This window comes from Poromitra crassiceps (genome assembly GCF_964638095.1).
Source record: "Poromitra crassiceps genome assembly, chromosome: 30".
NCBI classification, from domain to species: Eukaryota; Metazoa; Chordata; class Actinopteri; order Beryciformes; family Melamphaidae; genus Poromitra; species Poromitra crassiceps.
In genome coordinates, this window is record NC_139652.1 from 3257786 (window position 1) to 3280400 (window position 22615).

Consider the following 22615-nt stretch of genomic DNA (forward strand, 5'->3'; position numbering starts at 1 on the left):
CTGAGGAGACACAGTTAGTGGACTGGATGGATCAGAAAACTGTTAAATGACAAACAAACAAAGTAAATTCTTAGTGATTATTCCATTAGATGGCGCTGTTCTCTGTTCATGACTTTTCTAACACACTGATGTTTCACTCAGTTACTTAGAAAAGTTTGATTATAGGCTAATTCCTGAAAATGACATCTACTCTTCCCTCGTTAAAACTTACAGAGTCTATATGACTGAATATGCAATATTTCATCTCAATGCTGGACACATCTTCTTCACTGTCAAGTCCATTGTCATTGTCTGTGCACTGGGGGCTTCGAGATTCCACGTGACACTTTTGTAAATTGAATATTGGACAGGGATTGGCTTCCAAACTCTTTGTGATGTCACAAATCATGCTCGTAGGCCCGCCCCCTAAAACAAATGTTTTCAATAAGGTCAGAGAAACTTTTCACTTTCAGCAGTTGAATGTGAAAACAGCTTCTAGTGTCAAACTCAGGGGGTCTTGAACTTAAACTTGTTCCTATTTTACACAGTCAGTGCTTTCTGTCCGTTCTTTCCTTTAATCTGGATCTGGACTGTAAGTCTGACTTGAGAACAGCTGGAGCTTCAGATCATCTGAATGTACATCTGGATCTATGACATCATTCTGCTGTATCCATTTCCATACAGGATTCTCATGACGTCACTAGTGGGCAGTCTACATCAAGCCAGCAACAACAGAACCGGTAGTTGAATGATTTTGCTTTCACAGTAACAGCATCAAATTTGTCATGAATTATGAAGCATTTGTGTGCAGAAGAATAAAAGCCCTGTCAAAACACTCATCACTCACCTGTCACATAGGTGACAGGCAGTGTTGGGCAAGTTACTTTCAAAATGTAATGTACTACATATTACCAGTGTTGGGGGTAACTCATTACAAAAGTAACATATTACATGTAATATATTACTTTTAGCAGTAACTCAGTAATATAACTTATTACTTATAGGATTTCAGTAATATTATACCAGTTACTTTGTCAAGTAACTCAAGTTACAAATTGAGTTACATTTTATTCAATCAAAGCACATATTTCAAAAAGATACAATCATTTCCTAATCAAACTGTGTGTTTTTATGCAAATAACCACTATAGATGACAATAACAAAGGAAAATTATAACATTTAGAATTTTGGATTGTTTACACTGACTTCAAGGTGGTTGAAATTATTTTTCAGGATGGTTCCGGGGCAGCAATGTCATTCTGCTGCTGCTGTTGTTTTGGTAAAAGTAATGCAAAAGTAGTGTAATAAGTAATGAGTTACTCTACACAGGGGGTAATATTGTAAAGTAACTTATTACTTTCAAATGAAAGTAACTAGTAATATGTAGTATATTACATTTTGAAAGTAACTTGCCCAACACTGCATATTACTAGTTACTTTCATTTGAAAGTAATACGTTACTTTACAATATTACTTTCTGTGTAGAGTAACTTGTTACTTATTGCCACTACTTTTGCATTACTTTTACCAAAACAACAGCAGCAGCAGAATGATGTCGCCGCCCCGGAACCATCCTGAAAAATAACAATCGAAAATTCTAAATGTTATTCTTTTCTTTTGTTATTGTCATCTATAGTGGTTATTTGCATACAAACACACAGTTTGATTCGGAAATGATTGTATCTTTTTTAAATATGTGCTTTGATTTAATAAAATGTAACTCAATTTGTAACTTGAGTTACTTGCTAGCGGCTAGCCACCTGTCACTGACAGGTGGCTAGCCGCTAGCTATATGCTAAGCATCAGCTCCTCTCCAACTCCACACTTTCCCAATATGGTTCACTTCTGGCTCCAAAAAGACAAAATGGCAACGGTCAAGATATCAAAATTTAGGCTTCAAAATCTCAAAACAGGAGTTCACAAACAAATAGGTAACATCACCTTGGCTAGGTCCACTATTTCCACTATTTTTATACAGTTTATGGTTTTAGCTAGCAGTCTATGTGTAACACTCATAAAACGTATGCAAAATAAATATGAAAACAAACTATAAGGGTACACACAGTATCACTCATCAAATGTATGCAAAACTAAATAGATCTACAGATTATGTTTTATTTTGAAAGGTGTGATCGGAAGTAGTAGTACAGGATGTTCCCAGCAGCTTGACCGTGGTGTGGCACAGTCAGAGGAGCGGAGCTTCCTCTCTCACTTCACTTCAGTGTTTTCCAGCGGAGGGAGCAGCTACAGCGAGCCGCACTGAGCTGCAGCTCACACGGCCATGGCCTCCATCACCTGCCGGGTCCAGTTCCTGGAGGACTCGGACCCGTAAACCCGTTCATCTGCACAAACTTCCCCGAAGCCAGGAGACCTCCCACGGTCAGCCTGGAGGAAAACCTGCCGCTCAGCGAGGCTGACGGGTGCACTAACAAGCCGCACTTGTTGAGGGGGAGGGCGACGAGTCATCTTCTTCCTCGTCAATGCGACGTTTCTTGCCCTTGTCGAAAAAGCTTAAAAGTGAGCTCTGCTTCAAGTCTTCTTGATTTGACGCTGCGGCTGCATTTGTTTACTTTACTAGACAGCTTAGTAGTTAAAGCTCACACAGCTCCAGCTGAGCTGCAGTTCACTCCAACACCAGCACAACTAAAAAAACAAAACAGAATCGCATCTGTCGTCTTGTTTACCAAATTCTAAAGTTCAGACATGGTTGCTCAATTACAACCTGAAGACAATCTGTTGTCTGTCTCCTGGTTTCAAACCAAAGCGTCTCCAGATGAGATGATGAACTCAAAAGGTTTCAGGATGTTCCTCTGTACGTCAGCTGATCCGTTCTGTCCCACAGAGGCCATTTACACCTGGCATTAACATGTGTTTTCTGTGATCAGATTGCAATCAGATTGTGTTTTATCACTTGAAAGTACAGATGTAAACGCCCCCAAGACAACATTGAAGATGGATTGCAATCTGATCGGCCAAACCACCTCCAGGAGGTGGTCAGGGATGCATTGTGTACACATTGAACACAAGTGTAAAATGCAATGTGTCCTCTCAATCTGGATACAGCAACTGTATGCGGATTGAGAGGACACCCCACACGCATGTTAACACCAGGTGTAAATGGCCTCACAGACTCTCTGTTATTGCCTGGTGGTTGCTGGGTCCTCCAGACCTTCGAGTCCGCCCCGCTCCACACAGTTGAGTTTGGCTGCTCTTGATGATGGAGAGATGAGTGTATGAGTTGATGTTCATCAGTGTGAATATCAGGCTACTGTTATGTATCTCTGTGAGGTTCCTCTGCTGTCTCTCTCCAGCTCAGCTTTAGTCTTGCTGTCATGATGCATGTGAGAGCTTCAGAAGAAGCCTGCAGTAAACCACACTCCTGTCTGCTCTGACTCACTCATCACTTGTTTTCAGTGTGAAACTTTTCATCAGCATCGTTCTGTTTGTGTTCTCAGATAACTGTTCAGTCATAAAAAGTCACTTGATTCAGGGTCACAACAGGAAGTAAGGTTTTGACATGAATATAATGACGCCAAAATAACAAACGACTAACGAAGCCCCCAACTTTTTGTGGGTACAATTTTGAAAATGCTTTCCGCTCCCTGAAACTCTCTAATAAACAGATAACAGAAATAGGATTATGTCACATGTGACCAACATTCGTTAAGCATTCAGTTACATTTGAACCGTTTATGACAAATGTAATTCATTCTCAAAAATAACAATGCATGTGACTATGTGAATAATAGATGAATAACTGTATGCTGTAAAGTTTGCTTTGGGAGCTAGCCTCAAGTGTCCATTCGAGGAACTGCAGTGTTTTGCACTTCTGTGTTTGCTTCATTCTTTAGCCCCGAAGGCTGCTACTTGGTTTAAATGTGTTTTCTAACATGAGTCCTGTCTGTCTTCCTGTCTGTCTGTCTGTCTGTCTGTGTGTCTGTATGTCTGTCTGTCTGTCTTCCTGTCTGTCTGTCTGTCTGTGTGTCTGTATGTCTGTCTGTCTTCCTGTCTGTCTGTCTGTCTGTCTGTCTGTCTGCCTGTCTTCCTGCCTGTCTGTCTGTCTGTCTTCCTGTCTGTCTGTCTGTCTGTCTTCCTGTCTGTCTGTCTTCCTGTCTGTCTGTCTGTCTGTCTGTCTTCCTGTCTGTCTGTCTGTCTGTCTCCTCTGTTTCAGGAATTGACTTCAAAATCAGGACGATAGAGCTGGACGGCAAGAAAATCATGCTTCAGATATGGTGAGTCTGGGCGAACGAGTAAGACAGAGAGTGAGCGAATGCCTCTCTCTCTCTCTCTCTCTCTCTGCAGCTGTCTGTTGGAGAGGGAATGCACGTTCTCTTTGTTGTTAACGAGGCGCCTGCAGAGGTTTGGCCATTAAGAGCTTCACTGCATTTACACCTGTTTAGTTTGAACACTGAACACAATCTGAACCAGCAGAATACACCTTATCAGCTGGAAACAGCTCAGTGGAAGAGAGATGCTATTTGGATAGCATACATTTGTATTTGTCAATGTATTTGTTTTTGTGTGTGTTTATCTGTTTGTTTGTTTGTTTGTTTGTTTGTTTGTTTGTTTGTTTTTAATCAGGAAAACGATTGTAAGACACTATTTGAAATGTAATGTGATGGCTTGAAATTGAATGTAATTATTATTTAATTGAACCTATAAGTCCATAAACGACTAATTTCAAATTCAGTTTCCCCAATTCAGATTGAGCTCTCTGCTTATTTGCTTGCTTTTGCTAACTTTCTGAAGACCCTGGACGTGTATCTCAGTGTGCTGCTCAATGTATAATTTTGTTTCTCTCCAGAAAACGGAATTTTAAATGATAGTTAAAAGGTAAAGTTAGATAATAATTGTATTCAGTTTCAAGATGCTGCTCTCATTGTTTGAACTCAAGAGTATTTCCAAATGACTTACCGTAGTCTAAAAATAATCGTCAGATTAATCAATAATGAAAATAATCATTAGTTGCACTCCTACTCAGCATTGGTTACGTGTCCCACATTGTCCCACACAAACATACTCATTGTCCCACATTTGGTTTTGTGGGATCTGGTCACCCTAGCTGTAGCTGGAGGTACTGATGCTGTCTCCGGTCACCCTAGCTGTAGCTGGAGGTACTGATGCTGCTGTCTCCGGTGACCCTAGCTGTAGCTGGAGGTACTGCTGTCTCCGGTCACTTTAGCTGTAGCTGGAGGTACTGATGCTGTCTCCGGTCACCCTAGCTGTAGCTGGAGGTACTGATGCTGTCTCCGGTGACCCTAGCTGTAGCTGGAGGTACTGATGCTGTCTCCGGTGACCCTAGCTGTAGCTGGAGGTACTGATGCTGTCTCCGGTCACTTTAGCTGTAGCTGGAGGTACTGATGCTGTCTCCGGTCACTTTAGCTGTAGCTGGAGGTACTGATGCTGTCTCCGGTCACTTTAGCTGTAGCTGGAGGTACTGATGCTGTCTCCGGTCACTTTAGCTGTAGCTGGAGGTACTGATGCTGTCTCCGGTGACCCTAGCTGTAGCTGGAGGTACTGATGCTGTCTCCGGTCACTTTAGCTGTAGCTGGAGGTACTGCTGCTGTCTCCGGTCACCCTAGCTGTAGCTGGAGGGTACTGATGCTGCTGTCTCCGGTTACCCTAGCTGTAGCTGGAGGTACTGATGCTGTCTCCGGTCACTTTAGCTGTAGCTGGAGGTACTGATGCTGTCTCCGGTCACTTTAGCTGTAGCTGGGGGTACTGATGCTTTCTCCGGTCACTTTAGCTGTAGCTGGGGGTACTGATGCTGCTGTCTCCGGTCACTTTAGCTGTAGCTGGAGGTACTGATGCTGTCTCCGGTCACCCTAGCTGTAGCTGGAGGTACTGATGCTGCTGTCTCCGGTCACCCTAGCTGTAGCTGGGGGTACTGATGCTTTCTCCGGTCACTTTAGCTGTAGCTGTAGCTGGAGGTACTGATGCTGTCTCCAGTCACTTTAGCTTTAGCTGTAGCTGGAGGTACTGATGCTGTCTCCGGTCACCCTAGCTGTAGCTGGAGGTACTGATGCTGTCTCCGGTCACCCTAGCTGTAGCTGGAGGTACTGATGCTTTCTCCGGTCACCCTAGCTGTAGCTGGAGGTACTGATGCTGCCTCCGGTCACCCTAGCTGTAGCTGGAGGTACTGATGCTGTCTCCGGTCACCCTAGCTGTAGCTGGAGGTACTGATGCTGTCTCCGGTCACCCTAGCTGTAGCTGGAGGTACTGATGCTGTCTCTTCCTGCAGGGACACAGCTGGCCAGGAGAGGTTCAGGACCATCACAACAGCCTATTACAGAGGCGCCATGGTAAGACCCGCCCCCTTCCTCCTCACTCTTTAGTTTAGAGACAATCACTAATAGAGACACTGTGGAGCGCGTCATCATTCAGAAACCACGCCCAAAACCTGACTCTGTAGCACCTTCATATCCTTATCTATGGCCCTTTTCCCACTAAACTCACTAACCATGAGTGGCTGGCTGACTGACTGACTGACTGACTGACTGACTGACTGACTGACTAACTGTTAGGGAGAACAGAGAGAGAGAGTGTGTGTGTGTGTGTGTGTGTGTGTGTGTGTGTGTATGTGTGTGTGTGTGTGTGTGTGTGTGTGTGTGTGTGTGTGTGTGTGTGTGTGTGTGTGTGTGTGTGTCTGCTCTCTCTCTATACACAGAGCATGTGTCAACAGGTCAGACACCGGTCAGCTTAATGTACTTAACATTAAAAAACAGAAATAGTGACAGATAAGGATAAGGAACAGATATTGAAATACAATACACACATATATAAAATACACTCCACATACATAAAATACCCTTTCAACCACACAAACAACACACTGAATTAAGACAGATAAAGGACATAAAAAGACAATAGAACCAATAAAAAAACAATAAAGTGATAATACAATTCTGATTAAAAAGATAAAAAGACAATAAAGATTAAAAAAATTAAATAATAATATATAATACCTAAAAGTAATGTTAGCAAGGAATTAGAAGTTATTCTACTGTTGACCTCATTGTGGATATGAGTGGGTGCTAAATGTAACTGTAAGTCTCTGTCAGTGTGTGAGCTGTAACATACAGCTGCTTGCCTCTCTGAGCGCCCCCCGGGGGTCAGGGGGTGAATGCCAGTAGGCCAGGCGCTTCCCTTCAAGATTCAAGATTCAAGATTGTTATTGTCACTCCGTAGTACAAGTATCACGTGTGAAATTCTTGTGCTGTAGACTCCGTTACAACATAGTGCAAAAAAAAACAAGAGGCAACAAGCAATAAAGCAGTAGACATGCCACAGACAGTGGCGTATTCACTGCACATAATATGTGCAAATGGCATGAACATACTTTAAACATAATTGAACATAATAACATTCTGTTAGGTGCAAATAGTGTATAGTTAAACATAATATTGAACATTAGTCATACGTGATGGTAGCAGCTGCAGTGCGGTACAGTACGGCTACTACACTATTTGTATATGTTAAGGAGTCTCGTGGCCTGTGAGAAGAAACTGTCCCTCAAGCGATTTGTGCGTGCTCTTGGGACCCTGCATCTCCTCCCTGAGGGTAGCAGGGAGAACAGACTGTTGTGGGGCTGGTTTGTGTCTTTGATGATCTTCAGGGACCTCCTGAGGCACCGCTGGTTGTACAGATCTTGCAGTTCTGGCAGCTCACATCCTGTTACGTGGGGGGTGAGGGGAGGAGGGGTGATGGGGGGTGAGGGGGAGCAGAGGGGGTGGGGGTGGGGGGGGGGGGGGGGGGGGGGCGCTCTGGCAGAGGGGTGGAACCTAGCGTAGAACGTGTTGAGTTCGTCGCTTCATGATGTCACTTCCTGTGGAATCACTTCCTGTCTGTTGTGCTGCAGGGCATCATGCTGGTTTATGACATCACCAATGAGAAGTCCTTCGACAATATCAAGAACTGGATACGCAACATCGAGGAAGTGGGCGGAGCTTTCACTACACAATACAACCAGCGGTGGAAGAAGTACTCCGATCATTTACTCAAATAAAAGTAGAAATACCACAGTATAGAAATCACTGACATTTAATGGTAGAAATACCCTGTTACAAGTCAAAGTCAAAGTAAAGTAAACCTAACCCTAACCCTTACAAGTAAAAGTCCTGCATTCAAAACTTTACTCAAGTAAAAGTAGAAAAGTATTAGCATCAAAATATACTTAAAGTCATCATGCAGAATGGCCCATTTCACAATAATATAGTTTATATTATGGGATTATAATCTATAATTTGATAGATGAATGCACATATGATTTTAATATTGGAGCTGGTAAAGGTGGGGCTAATTTTAATTGTTTTATTTACTGCTGTGTAGCTTAATCTATAATAATAATAATATATCATATCTTATTTATTGATAAGATTTTGGATCAACCATTTAAATCTGTACATTAACTAGTAACTCAATTTATGAAATAAAGGTAGCCTAGTAAAAAGTACAATATTATCCTTGTGGAATAGAAGTATAAAGTAGCATAAAATGGAATTAATGAAGGAAAGTACTAGAACCTCGAAGTTGTACTTTAGTACAGTACTTGAGTAAATGTACTTAGTTACTTTGCCCCACTGAATACAACACAACAGCATCTGTACTTAGATACCTTTATCCAAAGCTCCTGATATCACCATAGTGCTCGGTGGGAATTAAACCAACCTGCTCTTTGCTCTCCTCATACACTGAGCAGTCATAAACGACTGTTCCTGTTAGACTAGTGGTTGTAGTAAGTAGTCATAACTTCTTATACAAATTCCATGGTCGAGTGCTGCCATCTTGTGGCTGGTGCTGTTTTACATTGGTTTTGCATCAATCTGGGAACCCAGAGTCTATTTTTATTTGAAAAAGTAGACTCTGGGACAACCCTACCTTTTTTCCCGGCTTCCTGTACAGCGCGCCTCTCCTGCCACGTCACTTCCTTTTCCGCGTCCATTCCGGCTATTCGCTAATAACGTTCACGCAAAAACACACTGCATAGAAGACGTCAACTCGTCTCACAACAACAGTGGAGTTGCTATTCAGACTGTAAACAGTGGAGCACAGACGTGGGATTTAAGGCTTCCTGCTTCTTATATGCTTACATGTGTATAGATATTAAATTTGATACCTAACTTCGTAAATGTGTGTGGATTTACGTCACTTAGCTTTCGGTTGGGAACTCCGTATAAAAACACTGGAAATTGCGAGTGACAGAGTGGCTGGAATTGTAAACAGTTCCATTAGTTTCCTGTAAGAATGCCCATGATGATGGAATGATCCAATAGAAAAGACAGAAGAGCTACGTGAACATCGTCAGCATTCCCTCTGCTGTGTTTGTGTTTTCCCAGCATGCATCTGTGTTTGTGTTTTCCCAGCATGCATCTGTGTTTGTGTTTTCCCAGCATGCATCTGTGTTTGTGTTTTCCCAGCATGCGTTATCGGACGTGGAGAGAATGATCCTGGGCAACAAGTGTGATATGAACGACAAGAGACAAGTGTCCAAGGAGAGAGGAGAGAAGGTCTGTGCCTTTCTGTCTGTACTGTGTTCCTGTCTGTGTGGTATAGGGATGTAAGGAGATGAAATGTCACAGTACGGTATCCACCAAAATATCACAGTATATTCGGTATTTCACTGTATTTTATTATTATTAAAGATATTATGGCCCATCGGAAGAAAAAACAAACTATAAAATATAAAATATATGACACAGTCTGGTGAAAGGTAAAAAAAAAAGTAGGCAACCGTGAAATCGCACAATTCAAGATACAAGTTTGTTTTTCGACACATTTTTTTTTTTGTTTTTCATATTACTCAAATTTAGATGTTGAAGAACACACTCAATGTAACAAACAACAGTTTTAGGATCAGTAAATACTTGTAATTTGTGAGCAAACTAAGCTTGTTCAAGGCAAACCAAGTTTGCCAAGTTTATTCTGAATCACAGCAGTGTTCAAATACAAGCTGCCTGCTCAGTAAAACTCTTTCCTGGACAAATGATTCAGTTCAGACACTTTGCATTATTACATATGACATAAATAATAAGACACAAGGTAGAACATGGTCAATGGTGAACCGTGAACAATGGATATTGCAAATGAAAATGTGATGACTGTAATCTTGGATTATAATCACAGTTTGTCTTCTTTGGTGCAGTTGGCAATAGATTAGATAGATAGATAGATAGATAGATAGATAGATAGATAGATAGATAGATAGATAGATAGATAGATAGATAGATAGACCAGTGCACCCACAACATACATTTTATGTTTTGGTGTGGTCCTTTTTGAGTCAAGTGTTTTTTCAAGTGTGTTTTTTCTTCTTCTTCAAGGTTTTAGGTTTTTTATTTTTTTGCACCGTATGATATCAAATCTAAAATAAGAAGAGTCAATATTTACAGTGCACAGCCGCTTGGATAAATACACAACTTATACAAATAGAATAATACAATGTATTATAAATCCTGTTAGAAATCAGAATTTGTATTAAATGTAGCTGTAATCTTGTTTTTTTCTATAACTGTCAGGGATTACAGTGTATCCTGATTAACCTGATTACATGTAATCACTTCCAAAAGCCTGGTGCCACAACAACACCATAGAGAGCCAAAGGCACACCCACTTCCGGGTTAGGCATACGCACCAAGATAATTTCATCCACCATTTATTTTCCCATAGACATTTCGTAAAATGCTTATAAACATAGTTTTACTATGGGTCAAACCAAGCGATTCAATAATATTTAGAATCAGGAAAGACCATGGAACATGTCACTGATTTTGTTTTTTTTATCCGATATTTTTTATGTTTTGGTCTGAGTGACATGTTCTATGCTCTGTCCTGATTCTAAATAGAGCTGAATCGTTTGATCCGACTAAGTAAATCTATTTCTATAAGCATTTTACGAAATGTCTATTAGAAAATAAATGGCGGATGAAATCTCTTGGTGTGCCTAACCCAGAAGTGGGCGTGATGTTGGCTCTCTCTACAGGCGGAGCAAGCAAACTGTTGAAAGAGAAAGTAAAGTATAAAGTGTGTCGCAGTTCATTCAGACTGACTCCATTTTGCGAGCGCAGAACAGGAGAGACACGGCTGAAGCAGGGTGGGTGTTACAGTATTACTACATTATTATTCCTATATAGGCCTATTATTCAGTCACCTTTATGATCCCAAAATAGGAGACTTATGCTAAATTATTTCTGATCGTATTTTGTGTATGCTCTCGATGGTATGATGTCACCATTTTCATAGTTAGAACGTCCGTGTTTATTGTCAAAGTCTCTGAGTCAGTGTGTCTGCGGTCTTCTCCTGCGTTCACCTGCCCGTTTTCTCTCTCTCAAAGTAACGCTCATAGAAAATATGTAATAGTGAGATAATGACATCAGTAAAACAAAGAGGGAAGTTGATGTGGGCGGTTGGCCCTGTACTTCACAGAAAGCCTACATGACGCAGTTTATTAAACCGTTAAATTAACCCAGTTTTATTCCATCTGTGTGTCTGAGACTCTGCGAGATGAGCGTCTTTCAGTCACATGACTCCTCATAAAGAGAGAAACGGCTTGTTGACTTTCTGCAGGCAGATCAGGACTTCAGAGCGGGGTGGTAAACTGATCTGCGTCATATTAGGCCTACAGAGGGCCTACTGTAGCCTACATGCGTCGACTTGCCTACAGCGTCTGACTGGTCCACGTGTGTTGTGTCATCAGCTCTGACTGAGGGCGGGCTGATTTCTCCTAAACCAGCTGACAGCCACAGAGCCACAAACCAGCCACAGAGGGGCGCTGTTGCACATGACATCCTACAGACAGGATCTGCTTGAAAATGACAGTCTTTGACAAAAATGCTATTTTCTCATTCAAGACAAGTGTTGATATATAAAAAGGAAAGAATGAATTAAGCTAGAATTAAAATGGTGTGTGTGTGTGTGTGTGTGTGTGTGTGTGTGTGTCTCAGAGAGAGTGTGACATTCAAATAGCAGGGAGGACAGTAAGAGTGGTGTGGTGGGGGTTGGTGGGCATCCGTTTGCCTTCGATGTGGGTGAGCGGAGTTCCCAGCGTTTCTAAAGAACAAACGTGAGTTACATTTATTTATTTTTGCATATTAAACAATGACCAAACCATTTTACTAACAACAACAAAGTGGTTTTCTCTGCCTAAACTAGACCATGACCTTAACCCATAGACCTTAACCCTATCCTTAACCAAGTTATATGGTTTACCTCTCAGACTGACTGAAGTAAGTAAAGTAAGTATATAAGTAAGTGAGTAAAGTTTATTTGTATAACACCTTTCACAGATACAAGATCACAAAGTCCAAAAGATGAGTAAGGAGGAGGAAGAGGAGGGCAGAGCAGAGTCTACAGTACCCAGCTGTCTGTCTATGAAGACTGACTGGTCTAAAGATGATCCTCCATACTTCAGTAATGGACCTGGACCTTCAGACACAAGGTAAGACTGTTATACTGTAATGAAGAAATGTTATTTGATAAGCTACACTATTGTAGTGAAAACTACAGAGACCAGGAGTGACCATAGGGAGAGAAAACAAGTTGTATGGAGGCCAAGATATAGAAGAAGGTGCTCATGAGATACATTTCACTTCCTTACACATTACACTTCACGATGTGGACGTCTGAATCGAATCGAATCGTTGAATCGTTTATGTTTACATTTCTATTGATATTCAGATTTTAAAGCACTTTCTAAATAAAAAAGGGACTTGATATTTATCTGACTGCTTGTATTAATCGATGAAAAAGTAGCCATGTGCAGTAATAATAGAGAAAATTGAGGATGTAATACTTGGAGCTGCGATGCTTTGAGCTGTATCGAGATGCATCGTGGAATCGAATCGAATCGTGAGGCCAGTGAAGAATATATCACATTCTGTTCTTTCATTTTCTTTTTCTTGCTTCTGGATGTTTTGAATCTAGTTTATTGTAAGCCCATGTGGGCTGGGCACCTTAAGGTCCATGACACTTTGAAAAATAAAAAACTAACTAACAAAACACACACTCACACTCACACATTGGGGTTTTCCATTCCTACTAATTCATGTGTGCACACAAAATAATTATATTTCCATAATTAAAATGGCCCATCATCCCAAAAAGCTGAGCCGTTGAGTTTGACCACCTCTGAAAACATGTTGCCTTTTCTTTTGATTTGCAGAGTTCAGCACCACAGACAGAGAGCAGAGTCTCCAGTACCCAGCTGTCTGTCTATGAAGACTGACTGGTCTAAAGATCATCCTCCATACTTCAGTAATGAACCTGGACCTTCAGACACAAGGTAAGAGGACTGGTTATCAGACAATTGTCCAAGTCCCTCTGATCCGAGTCCCAAGCGAGTCTCAAGTCAATTGGTCCCGAGTCTCAAGCAAGTCCCAAGTCTTTCCTTTTGTCGGCAAGTCAAGTCAAGTCAAGTCACAATGTTATTTCAAGTCAAGTCTCGAGTCGAGTCACAGGTTATGTCAAGTCGAGTCACAGGTTAGAAAAAATGACAAGGCAGAGATTATTTAGGCTGCAGAGGGTGGTTGAACTCACTATCGTATTAACTGTACGTTAATACGTGCTTGTTGCCAAGCAACACACTTTTCTCAGACGAGCTCGAGACAGCTGACAGACAGCTCCAACTCAGCTCAAACTTATAGAGTTGTATTCAAAGCATAGAAACGTTCTCACAGCTCAATTTAACAGCGCCAACACAAGCAGTTTGATCACAAGTGCAATCAGTACTGAATGCGATGGCAGACTGCGCACTGCGGGCAGTTGACGAAGTCAGGAAGAATTTGAAAGATCTTCCGACGCATCAGCTTTGGGCGCAGGACGTCTATTTACAGCACATATCGAGCGATATTTTTGGAGAAGATTCCGGCCGCATCACGCGCAGATCAAGATGAGACAGCTGTCAGTGAGTAGCTACGCATTTGGGTGTAACTTTTACGCCTGCTCCATACACAGACGCAGCGCATACAGGGTGCACTAGTCATAAAATTAAGTTAGTCGTAACTTTGAGTTCTACATCGGACGTAGCGTGTAAACCTAGGCGTACGCCCAGCTGGTGCACTCGGCTGATCTTGTCACAAGTCCGAGTCGAGTTTTGAGTCATTTTCTTCCAAGTCCGAGTCGAGTTTCAAGTATTTACCTTCCAAGTCCGAGTCGAGTCGGAAGTCGTCAAATTTGCGACTCGAGTCGACTCGAGTCCGAGTCCCTATGACTCGAGTCCAATTGTCTGCTGGTTATACTGGGAGTCTACCTGATCAAACTTGAGTAATATTGATGAAGGAAAAATGTTGTGAAGTTGTGAAAAACATTCGAGGGAATCCAGCTTGCTTGCAAGGTTAACAGTAGTGTCATTAAATCATAATTATAACAGCAACCAAATCAATGCTGTGCATAATTATAACCAAATCAATGCTGTGCATAATTATAACCAAATCAATGCTGTGCATAATTATAACCAAATCAATGCTGTGCATAATTATAACCAAATCAATGCTGTGCATAATTATAACCAAATCAATGCTGTGCATAATTATAACCAAATCAATGCTGTGCATAATTATAACCAAATCAATGCTGTGCATAATTATAACCAAATCAATGCTGTGCATAATTATAACCAAATCAATGCTGTGCATAATTATAACCAAATCAATGCTGTGCATAATTATAACCAAATCAATGCTGTGCATAATTATAACCAAATCAATGCTGTGCATAATTATAACCAAATCAATGCTGTGCATAGGCTGTTTTCTATAACAACTCAAATCACATGAAACGTTGCTGCTCTTGCTGCACATAGGAGGAATACAATTTCAATCCAATGGCTGCACCATCTCACCAGATGTGACGGTCACAAGTGCAGGGGGAGGGGAGGGCAGAGAGAATAATGCCAGGGAGGGCAGTTGACTTTTTTAATGATATATCATATGTATCAATTAATATTAATTAATTAATACCCCACCCCACGTAAATATCAGACAGTCCCATACTATAACTAATAATGATATGCATCACATTTGTGTTTCCAGAAGTCAGCACCACAGGCAGAGAGCAGAGTCTCCAGTACCCAGCTGTCTGTCTATGAAGAGTGACTGGTCTAAACATTATCCTCCAAACTTCAGTAATGGACCTGGACCTTCAGACACAAGGTAAGAGGACTGTTATACTGTAATGAAGAAATGTTATTTGATAAGCTACACTATTGTAGTGAAAACTACAGAGACCAGGAGTGACCATAGGGAGAGAAAACAAGTTTTATGGAGGACAAGATATAGAAGAAGGTGCTCATGAGATACATTTCACTTCCTGGATGTGGGTCAGACCTGCTGTCAGTTTGGCTGGATTCATGCAGAAGACATTTTGTTCCCTAATCTTTTTTTTTGCATCCCAGTGTCTCACCTGGTAGAGCACATAATATAGATCCATAGATCTCACCTGGTAGAGCACATACTATAGAACCATAGATCTCACCTGGTAGAGCACATACTATAGAGCCATAGATCTCACCTGGTAGAGCACATAATATAGAGCCATAGATCTCACCTGGTAGAGCACATACTATAGAGCCATAGATCTCACCTGGTAGAGCACATACTATAGAACCATAGATCTCACCTGGTAGAGCACATACTATAGAGCCATAGATCTCACCTGGTAGAGCACATACTATAGAGCCATATATCTCACCTGGTAGAGCACATAATATAGAGCCATAGATCTCACCTGGTAGAGCACATACTATAGAGCCATAGATCTCACCTGGTAGAGCACATACTATAGAGCCATAGATATCACCTGGTAGAGCACATACTATAGAGCCATAGATCTCACCTGGTAGAGCACATACTATAGAGCCATAGATCTCACCTGGTAGAGCACATACTATAGAGCCATAGATATCACCTGGTAGAGCACATACTATAGATCCATAGATCTCACCTGGTAGAGCACATACTATAGAGCCATAGATCTCACCTGGTAGAGCACATACTATAGAGCCATAGATCTCACCTGGTAGAGCACATACTATAGAGCCATAGATCTCACCTGGTAGAGCACATACTATAGAGCCATAGATCTCACCTGGTAGAGCACATACTATAGAGCCATAGATCTCACCTGGTAGAGCACATACTATAGAGCCATAGATCTCACCTGGTAGAGCACATACTATAGAACCATAGATCTCACCTGGTAGAGTACATACTATAGATCCATAGATCTCACCTGGTAGAGCACATACTATAGAGCCATAGATCTCACCTGGAGCACATACTATAGAGCCATAGATCTCACCTGGTAGAGCACATACTATAGAGCCATAGATCTCACCTGGTAGAGCACATACTATAGAGCCATAGATCTCACCTGGAGCACATACTATAGAGCCATAGATCTCACCTGGTAGAGCACATAATATAGAGCCATAGATCTCACCTGGTAGAGTACATACTATAGAACCATAGATCTCACCTGGTAGAGCACATACTATAGAGCCATAGATCTCACCTGGTAGAGCACATACTATAGAGCCATAGATCTCACCTGGTAGAGCACATAATATAGAGCCATAGATCTCACCTGGTAGAGCACATACTATAGAATAGGGATGGGCATTTCTAGCAAAAACACTATTCGAAATTCGCTGGCCAAATTCGAATTTAATTCGAATTTCGAAAATAAATAAAAAAATGTAAAAAAAAAAAAAAAAAAAAAAAAAATTTTTTTACATTTTTAATTTTTTTTACATTGACATTTTCGAAAATAAAAAACAGTTTTGACAATCATGAGTGGTTGTGGTTCATTAAATATTTAGTAGGCTCAGGTCTGAGTGCCAAAGGGGTGCCAAAGTCACCCCCTCTCCCTCTTCATGGGATTTCATCCGCCATTCATTTTTCCATAAACCTTGCTTAAAATGCTTATAGCGATTTGACTATACCGGTACTTAGAATCAGGGGAGACAATGCAACATTTCACTCAAAAAAAAAAAAAAAAAAAAAAAAAAAATTTCGAATTTCGAATTTCAATAATAAAAGTCGACCTTGATAATAACAACGATTATTCGAAAATTCGAAATTCGATGCCCATCCCTACTATAGAACCATAGATCTCACCTGGTAGAGCACATACTATAGAGCCATAGATCTCACCTGGTAGAGCACATAATATAGAGCCATAGATCTCACCTGGTAGAGTACATACTATAGAGCCATAGATCTCACCTGGTAGAGCACATACTATAGAGCCACAGATCTCACCTGGTAGAGCACATACTATAGAACCATAGATATCACCTGGTAGAGCACATACTATAGAGCCATAGATCTCACCTGGTAGAGCACATAATATAGAGCCATAGATCTCACCTGGTAGAGCACATACTATAGAGCCATAGATCTCACCTGGTAGAGCACATACTATAGAACCATAGATCTCACCTGGTAGAGCACATACTATAGAGCCATAGATCTCACCTGGTAGAGCACCTACTATAGAGCCATATATCTCACCTGGTAGAGCACATAATATAGAGCCATAGATCTCACCTGGTAGAGTACATACTATAGAACCATAGATCTCACCTGGTAGAGCACATACTATAGAGCCATAGATCTCACCTGGTAGAGTACATACTATAGAACCATAGATCTCACCTGGTAGAGAACATACTATAGATCAATAGATCTCACCTGGTAGAGCACATACTATAGAGCCATAGATCTCACCTGGTAGAGCACATACTATAGAGCCATAGATCTCACCTGGTAGAGCACATACTATAGAACCATAGATATCACCTGGTAGAGCACATACTATAGAGCCATAGATCTCACCTGGTAGAGTACATACTATAGAACCATAGATCTCACCTGGTAGAGCACATACTATAGAGCCATAGATCTCACCTGGTAGAGCACATACTATAGAGCCATAGATCTCACCTGGTAGAGCACATACTATAGAACCATAGATCTTCACACGGCCGACCTGGGTTCAAATCTGACCCGTGGTCCTTTGCCGCATGTCATCCCCTCTCTCTCCCCCCAACCTTTCCTGTCTGTCCACTACCCTACCAAATAAAGGCCCAAATTCCCCCCCAAAACTGTGTATATACAGTATATATATACAGTATATGTGTGTGTGTGTGTGTGTGTGTGTGTGTGTGTGTGTGTGTGTGTGTATATACACACACACACACACACACATTGGGGTTTTCCATTCCTACTAATTCATGTGTGCACACAAAATAATTATATTGCCATAATTAAAGTGGCCCATCATCCCAAAAAGCCGAGCCGTTGAGTTCGACCACCTCTGAAAACATGTTGCCTTTTCTTTTGATTTGCAGAGGTCAGCACCACAGGCAGAGAGCAGAGTCTCCAGTACCCAGCTGTCTGTCTATGAAGACTGACTGGTCTAAAGATGAACCTCCATACTTCAGTAATGAACCTGGACCTTCAGACACAAGGTAAGAGGACTGGTTATACTGGGAGTCTACCTGATCAAACTGGAGTAATATTGATGAAGGAAAAATGTTGTGGAGTTGTGAAAAACATTAGAGGGAATCACATTTGAGGGAATCCAGCTTGTTTGCAAGGTTAACAGTAGTGTCATTAAATCATAATTATAACAGCAACCAAATCAATGCTGTGCATATTAATTATAACCAAATCAATGCTGTGCATAATTATAACCAAATCAATGTTGTGCATAATTATAACCAAATCAATGCTGTGCATAATTATAACCAAATCAATGCTGTGCATAATTATAACCATATCAATGCTGTGCATAATTATAACCAAATCAATGCTGTGCATAATTATAACCATATCAATGCTGTGCATAATTATAACCAAATCAATGCTGTGCATAATTATAACCAAATCAATGCTGTGCATAATTATAACCATATCAATGCTGTGCATAATTATAACCAAATCAATGCTGTGCATAGGCTGTTTTCTATAATAACTCAAATCACATGAAACGTTGCTGCTCTTGCTGCACATAGGAGGAATACAATTTCAATCCAATGGCTGCACCATCTCACCAGATGTGACGGTCACAAGTTCAGGGGGAGGGGAGGGCAGAGAAAATAATGCCAGGGAGGGCAGTTGACTTTTTTAATGATATATCATATTTATCAATTAAGTAAGGGTTAATGCACGACCAGGTGTCCATTATCACTTTTTAAGGGACGACGCGAGAAGCGTGAACCGGTCTGAGGCGCCAGCCGAGGACCGGTTGCTTCCGCAAAGTCCCTTAAAAAGTGATAATGGACACCTCGAAGTGCATTAACCCGCTTATACCATGGTCACTTGCCAACAATACAGACCATTCATTTATATTTTCACGTATTTTGCAATCAAAATTGAGTTTTTATAACCTGGGAGATGATTTAAGAACCGCAGAGAAAATAGTCCCCTCGCTCAGACCGCAACATGGGACATGATGCTCACACGTGTTCAGAGGGCAGTTTTGTTACAGTCGGGATTCTGCCTTGCCTGATTCTGCGCAGTTCGCCCCCGTTCAGTTTGCAGAGGCACGCGCGTCACCTAATGGCTCAGAGCCGGCTTCTGTCAGAGGAGGGAAATCTCCGAAACGAAAATCAAAATTGTAAATAAGAGTTATTTTTGATAAACTGAGCACACAGGGGTGATTTAAATACTTACTTTGAACGACTCATTTTTTTCTCAACTTCCAAAAATGCCATATTAACCCTTAACGGGGGTATAGAGCTCAAACTGCTCTCTTGATACCACTGTTGAAACTATGGCGCATTGATATGAATGGTGAACAGACCATTTGGCTGAACGACTTTACCAACTGTACATTATCACTTTTTAATGGACACTTTACAGCCAATCAGAATCGAGTATTCACCCAGACCATGGTATAATATTAATTAATTAATACCCCACCCCACGTAAATATCAGACAGTCCCATACTATAACTAATAATGATATGTATCACATTTGTGTTTCCAGAAGTCAGCACCACAGGCAGAGAGCAGAGTCTCCAGTACCCAGCTGTCTGTCTATGAAGACTGACTGGTCTAAAGATGATCCTCCATGCTTCAGTAATGAACCTGGACCTTCAGACACACGGTGAGAGGACTGTTATACTGCGAGTCTACCTGATCAAACTTGAGTATTGAAGGAAAAATGTTGTGAAGTTGTGAAAAAAGTTGTGATGAGCAGTAGACAAATTATTCACTGAATCCATATGAAACTGTTATTAGAGAAATCACATTCAGGGCTTCACATTAACGTTTTTGCCTGCACATGCACGGTTACGTTGTGGCTCTTATTCAAAGGTTACGTGACGTCACTTGCCACCCATAAATGCGGAACCCCGCGGCAGTTAATAGTATGAGTTGTGCCAAACAAACGTTAATATTTTGACATTCTGAGTAAGAGCAGAAGTAGCTCAAGAGTTTGATGTATAATATATGCATGTTGTGTTAAAGTTGTGTGAACTGTCACCGTTTTTATAATGTAAACAGAGTCAACTGGCTAGAGTCAGACACTCAAGCCTCGCTCCACTTGGGCTGCATAGGGTTCCATTGCCGTTGCCACCCAGTGACGTGTTTTTTTTACCAAAATGCTGCTCGGCTGATCCCTCGTATACCACGGTGGTTATACCACATGTCTAAATGATGATGTAATGATATGAATATGAAAACATTACTGGTGATGGACGCACCTGCACATATACAACATGCCTTTCTGTGCATATAGGTCTTTGAAGAATATCCTTCTCATAATGTTGTCTAGGTTAAATCAGACTTGCAGTCACGTAATGGAGGAGCGACAGTAAAGAAAAACTTCAACTATCGATCAATATCATCAGCTATAGCCTATTTCACCTGTCTCATTGTGATTTACATTAAATAACACTATATGATCATGATATCTGTGCATGGAGGTACAGTAGAGCCACACTATTTCACCAGATACGACGGTCGGGTGATAAAAAGTTATCGCTGTTCTATTTCAAACAAAGTTGTGTATAAAATTATAAAAGGCTGAACTTGTGGGTGGGGGAGGGCAGATTTTTTTTACAGGTGCGGGGGTGGGGCAGAGAGAAAATGATATAAATGTCAGGGAGGGCAGTTGATTTTTTTATGATATATCATATTTTACCCCACGTAAATATCAGTCCTGTGCTAGAACTAATGATATGTATCAAACATTTGTGTTTCCAGAGGTCAGCACCACGGACAGAGAGCAGAGTCTCCAGTACCCAGCTGTCTGTCTATGAAGACTGACTGGTCTAAAAACAATCCTCCACAGTTCAGTAATGAACCTGGACCTTCAGACACAAGGTAAGAGGTCACATTCACGTGTTTGCCTGCACATGCACGGTTACGTTGTGGCTCTTATTCAAAGGTTACGTGATGTCACTTGCCACCCAGAAATGCGGAACCCCGCGGCAGTTAATAGTATGAGTTGTGCCAAACAAACGTTAATATTTTGACATTCTGAGTAAGAGCAGAAGTAGCTCAAGAGTTTGATGTATAATATATCCATGTTGTGTTAAAGTTGTGTGAACTGTCACAGTTTTTATAATGTAAACAGAGTTAACTGGCTAGAGTCAGACACTTGCGCCTCGCGCCACTTGGGCTGCATAGGGTTCCATTGCCGTTGCCACCCAGTAAATGTCAGGGAGGGCAGTTGATTTTTCTATGATGTATCATATTTTACCCCACGTAAATATCAGTCCTGTGCTAGAACTAATGATATGTATCAAACATTTGTGTTTCCAGAGGTCAGCACCACGGACAGAGAGCAGAGTCTCCAGTACCCAGCTGTCTGTCTATGAAGACTGACTGGTCTAAAAACAATCCTCCACAGTTCAGTAATGAACCTGGACCTTCAGACACAAGGTAAGAGGACGGTTATATAGAGAGCCCCAGGAACGAGTCCGGAAATCATCGATGCTAACACTCCTGGTTCTTCACTGTTTTCGCCTATGGGACTTTTGAATGGGTTATTGGCGCGATGCTTCTAATAAGGTATCTGGGCAATGCAAGATTAATCAAATGCGAACAAGTGTTTAGTAATATCATCTTCACACATGAGGACCACTTTTATGAGTTTTGAAGCTTTTGTGTGCCGTTAAAAGGGCAGCTACTGTAGCTAGCAAACGGGTAAATGAGACTACACTGTTTAGTGGACTGTAGGGGTGTCACGATACACTCAGTTCACGATACGATACGTATCACGATACTGGGTTCACGATAACGATACGATACGATACGATTTTAACAATATTTTTTTTAAATTGAATAATGACAATATATGACTGGAAAAGTAGTATTTTATTTGAAATGCACAAATACAAAACATGCTGTTGTGGGAAATTGTTATTACAATAACAACTAGAAAAAACATGAGATTGGAGATAAGGCTTATCTTGAAATAGAATGAGTTACACCGTCACTTAGATTTATTTTGAACTAAAAGGTTTCTCAGCAGTATAAATTCTCATTATGCATCTTCAGTTTTTCTTCAAACTCAAACAACAAGACTTTTCTTAATCTATTTTTTATGCATCTTCAGTTTTTCCTGTCAAGTAAACAGTTTTGCCAGAAACTCAATTGAATGGTTTCTCTCCTGTATAACTTATCATGTG

The 22615-nt window shown here is 41.1% G+C and overlaps 2 protein-coding genes across 5 annotated transcripts in view; both read left to right on the plus strand.

The window, feature by feature from the left end:
• Positions 1-22615, plus strand: part of LOC310800499 (NACHT, LRR and PYD domains-containing protein 12-like) — an 83388-nt gene that overhangs the window by 35566 nt on the left and 25207 nt on the right. The window contains exons 12-17 of one of the 4 annotated variants that reach the window (XM_083663102.1): positions 13136-13255; positions 15003-15122; positions 18323-18442; positions 19966-20085; positions 21186-21305; positions 21747-21866. The exons of 1 other annotated variant lie outside the window; for it this stretch is intronic. In XM_083663102.1, coding sequence (XP_083519228.1) covers positions 13136-13255; positions 15003-15122; positions 18323-18442; positions 19966-20085; positions 21186-21305; positions 21747-21866 — 720 coding nt within the window. The remainder of the gene's footprint in view (positions 1-13135; positions 13256-15002; positions 15123-18322; positions 18443-19965; positions 20086-21185; positions 21306-21746; positions 21867-22615) is intronic. 2 more of the 4 variants (XM_083663103.1, XM_083663104.1) reach the window with 2 other exon arrangements.
• Positions 2261-10978, plus strand: LOC310800506 (ras-related protein Rab-8B-like; the record flags this gene model as incomplete). The annotated part of the gene is made up of 7 exons (XM_083663114.1): positions 2261-2307; positions 3394-3470; positions 4151-4211; positions 6221-6281; positions 7838-7915; positions 9396-9485; positions 10958-10978. 7 exons carry the CDS (start codon positions 2261-2263, stop codon positions 10976-10978), a joined length of 435 nt encoding a protein of 144 aa, XP_083519240.1.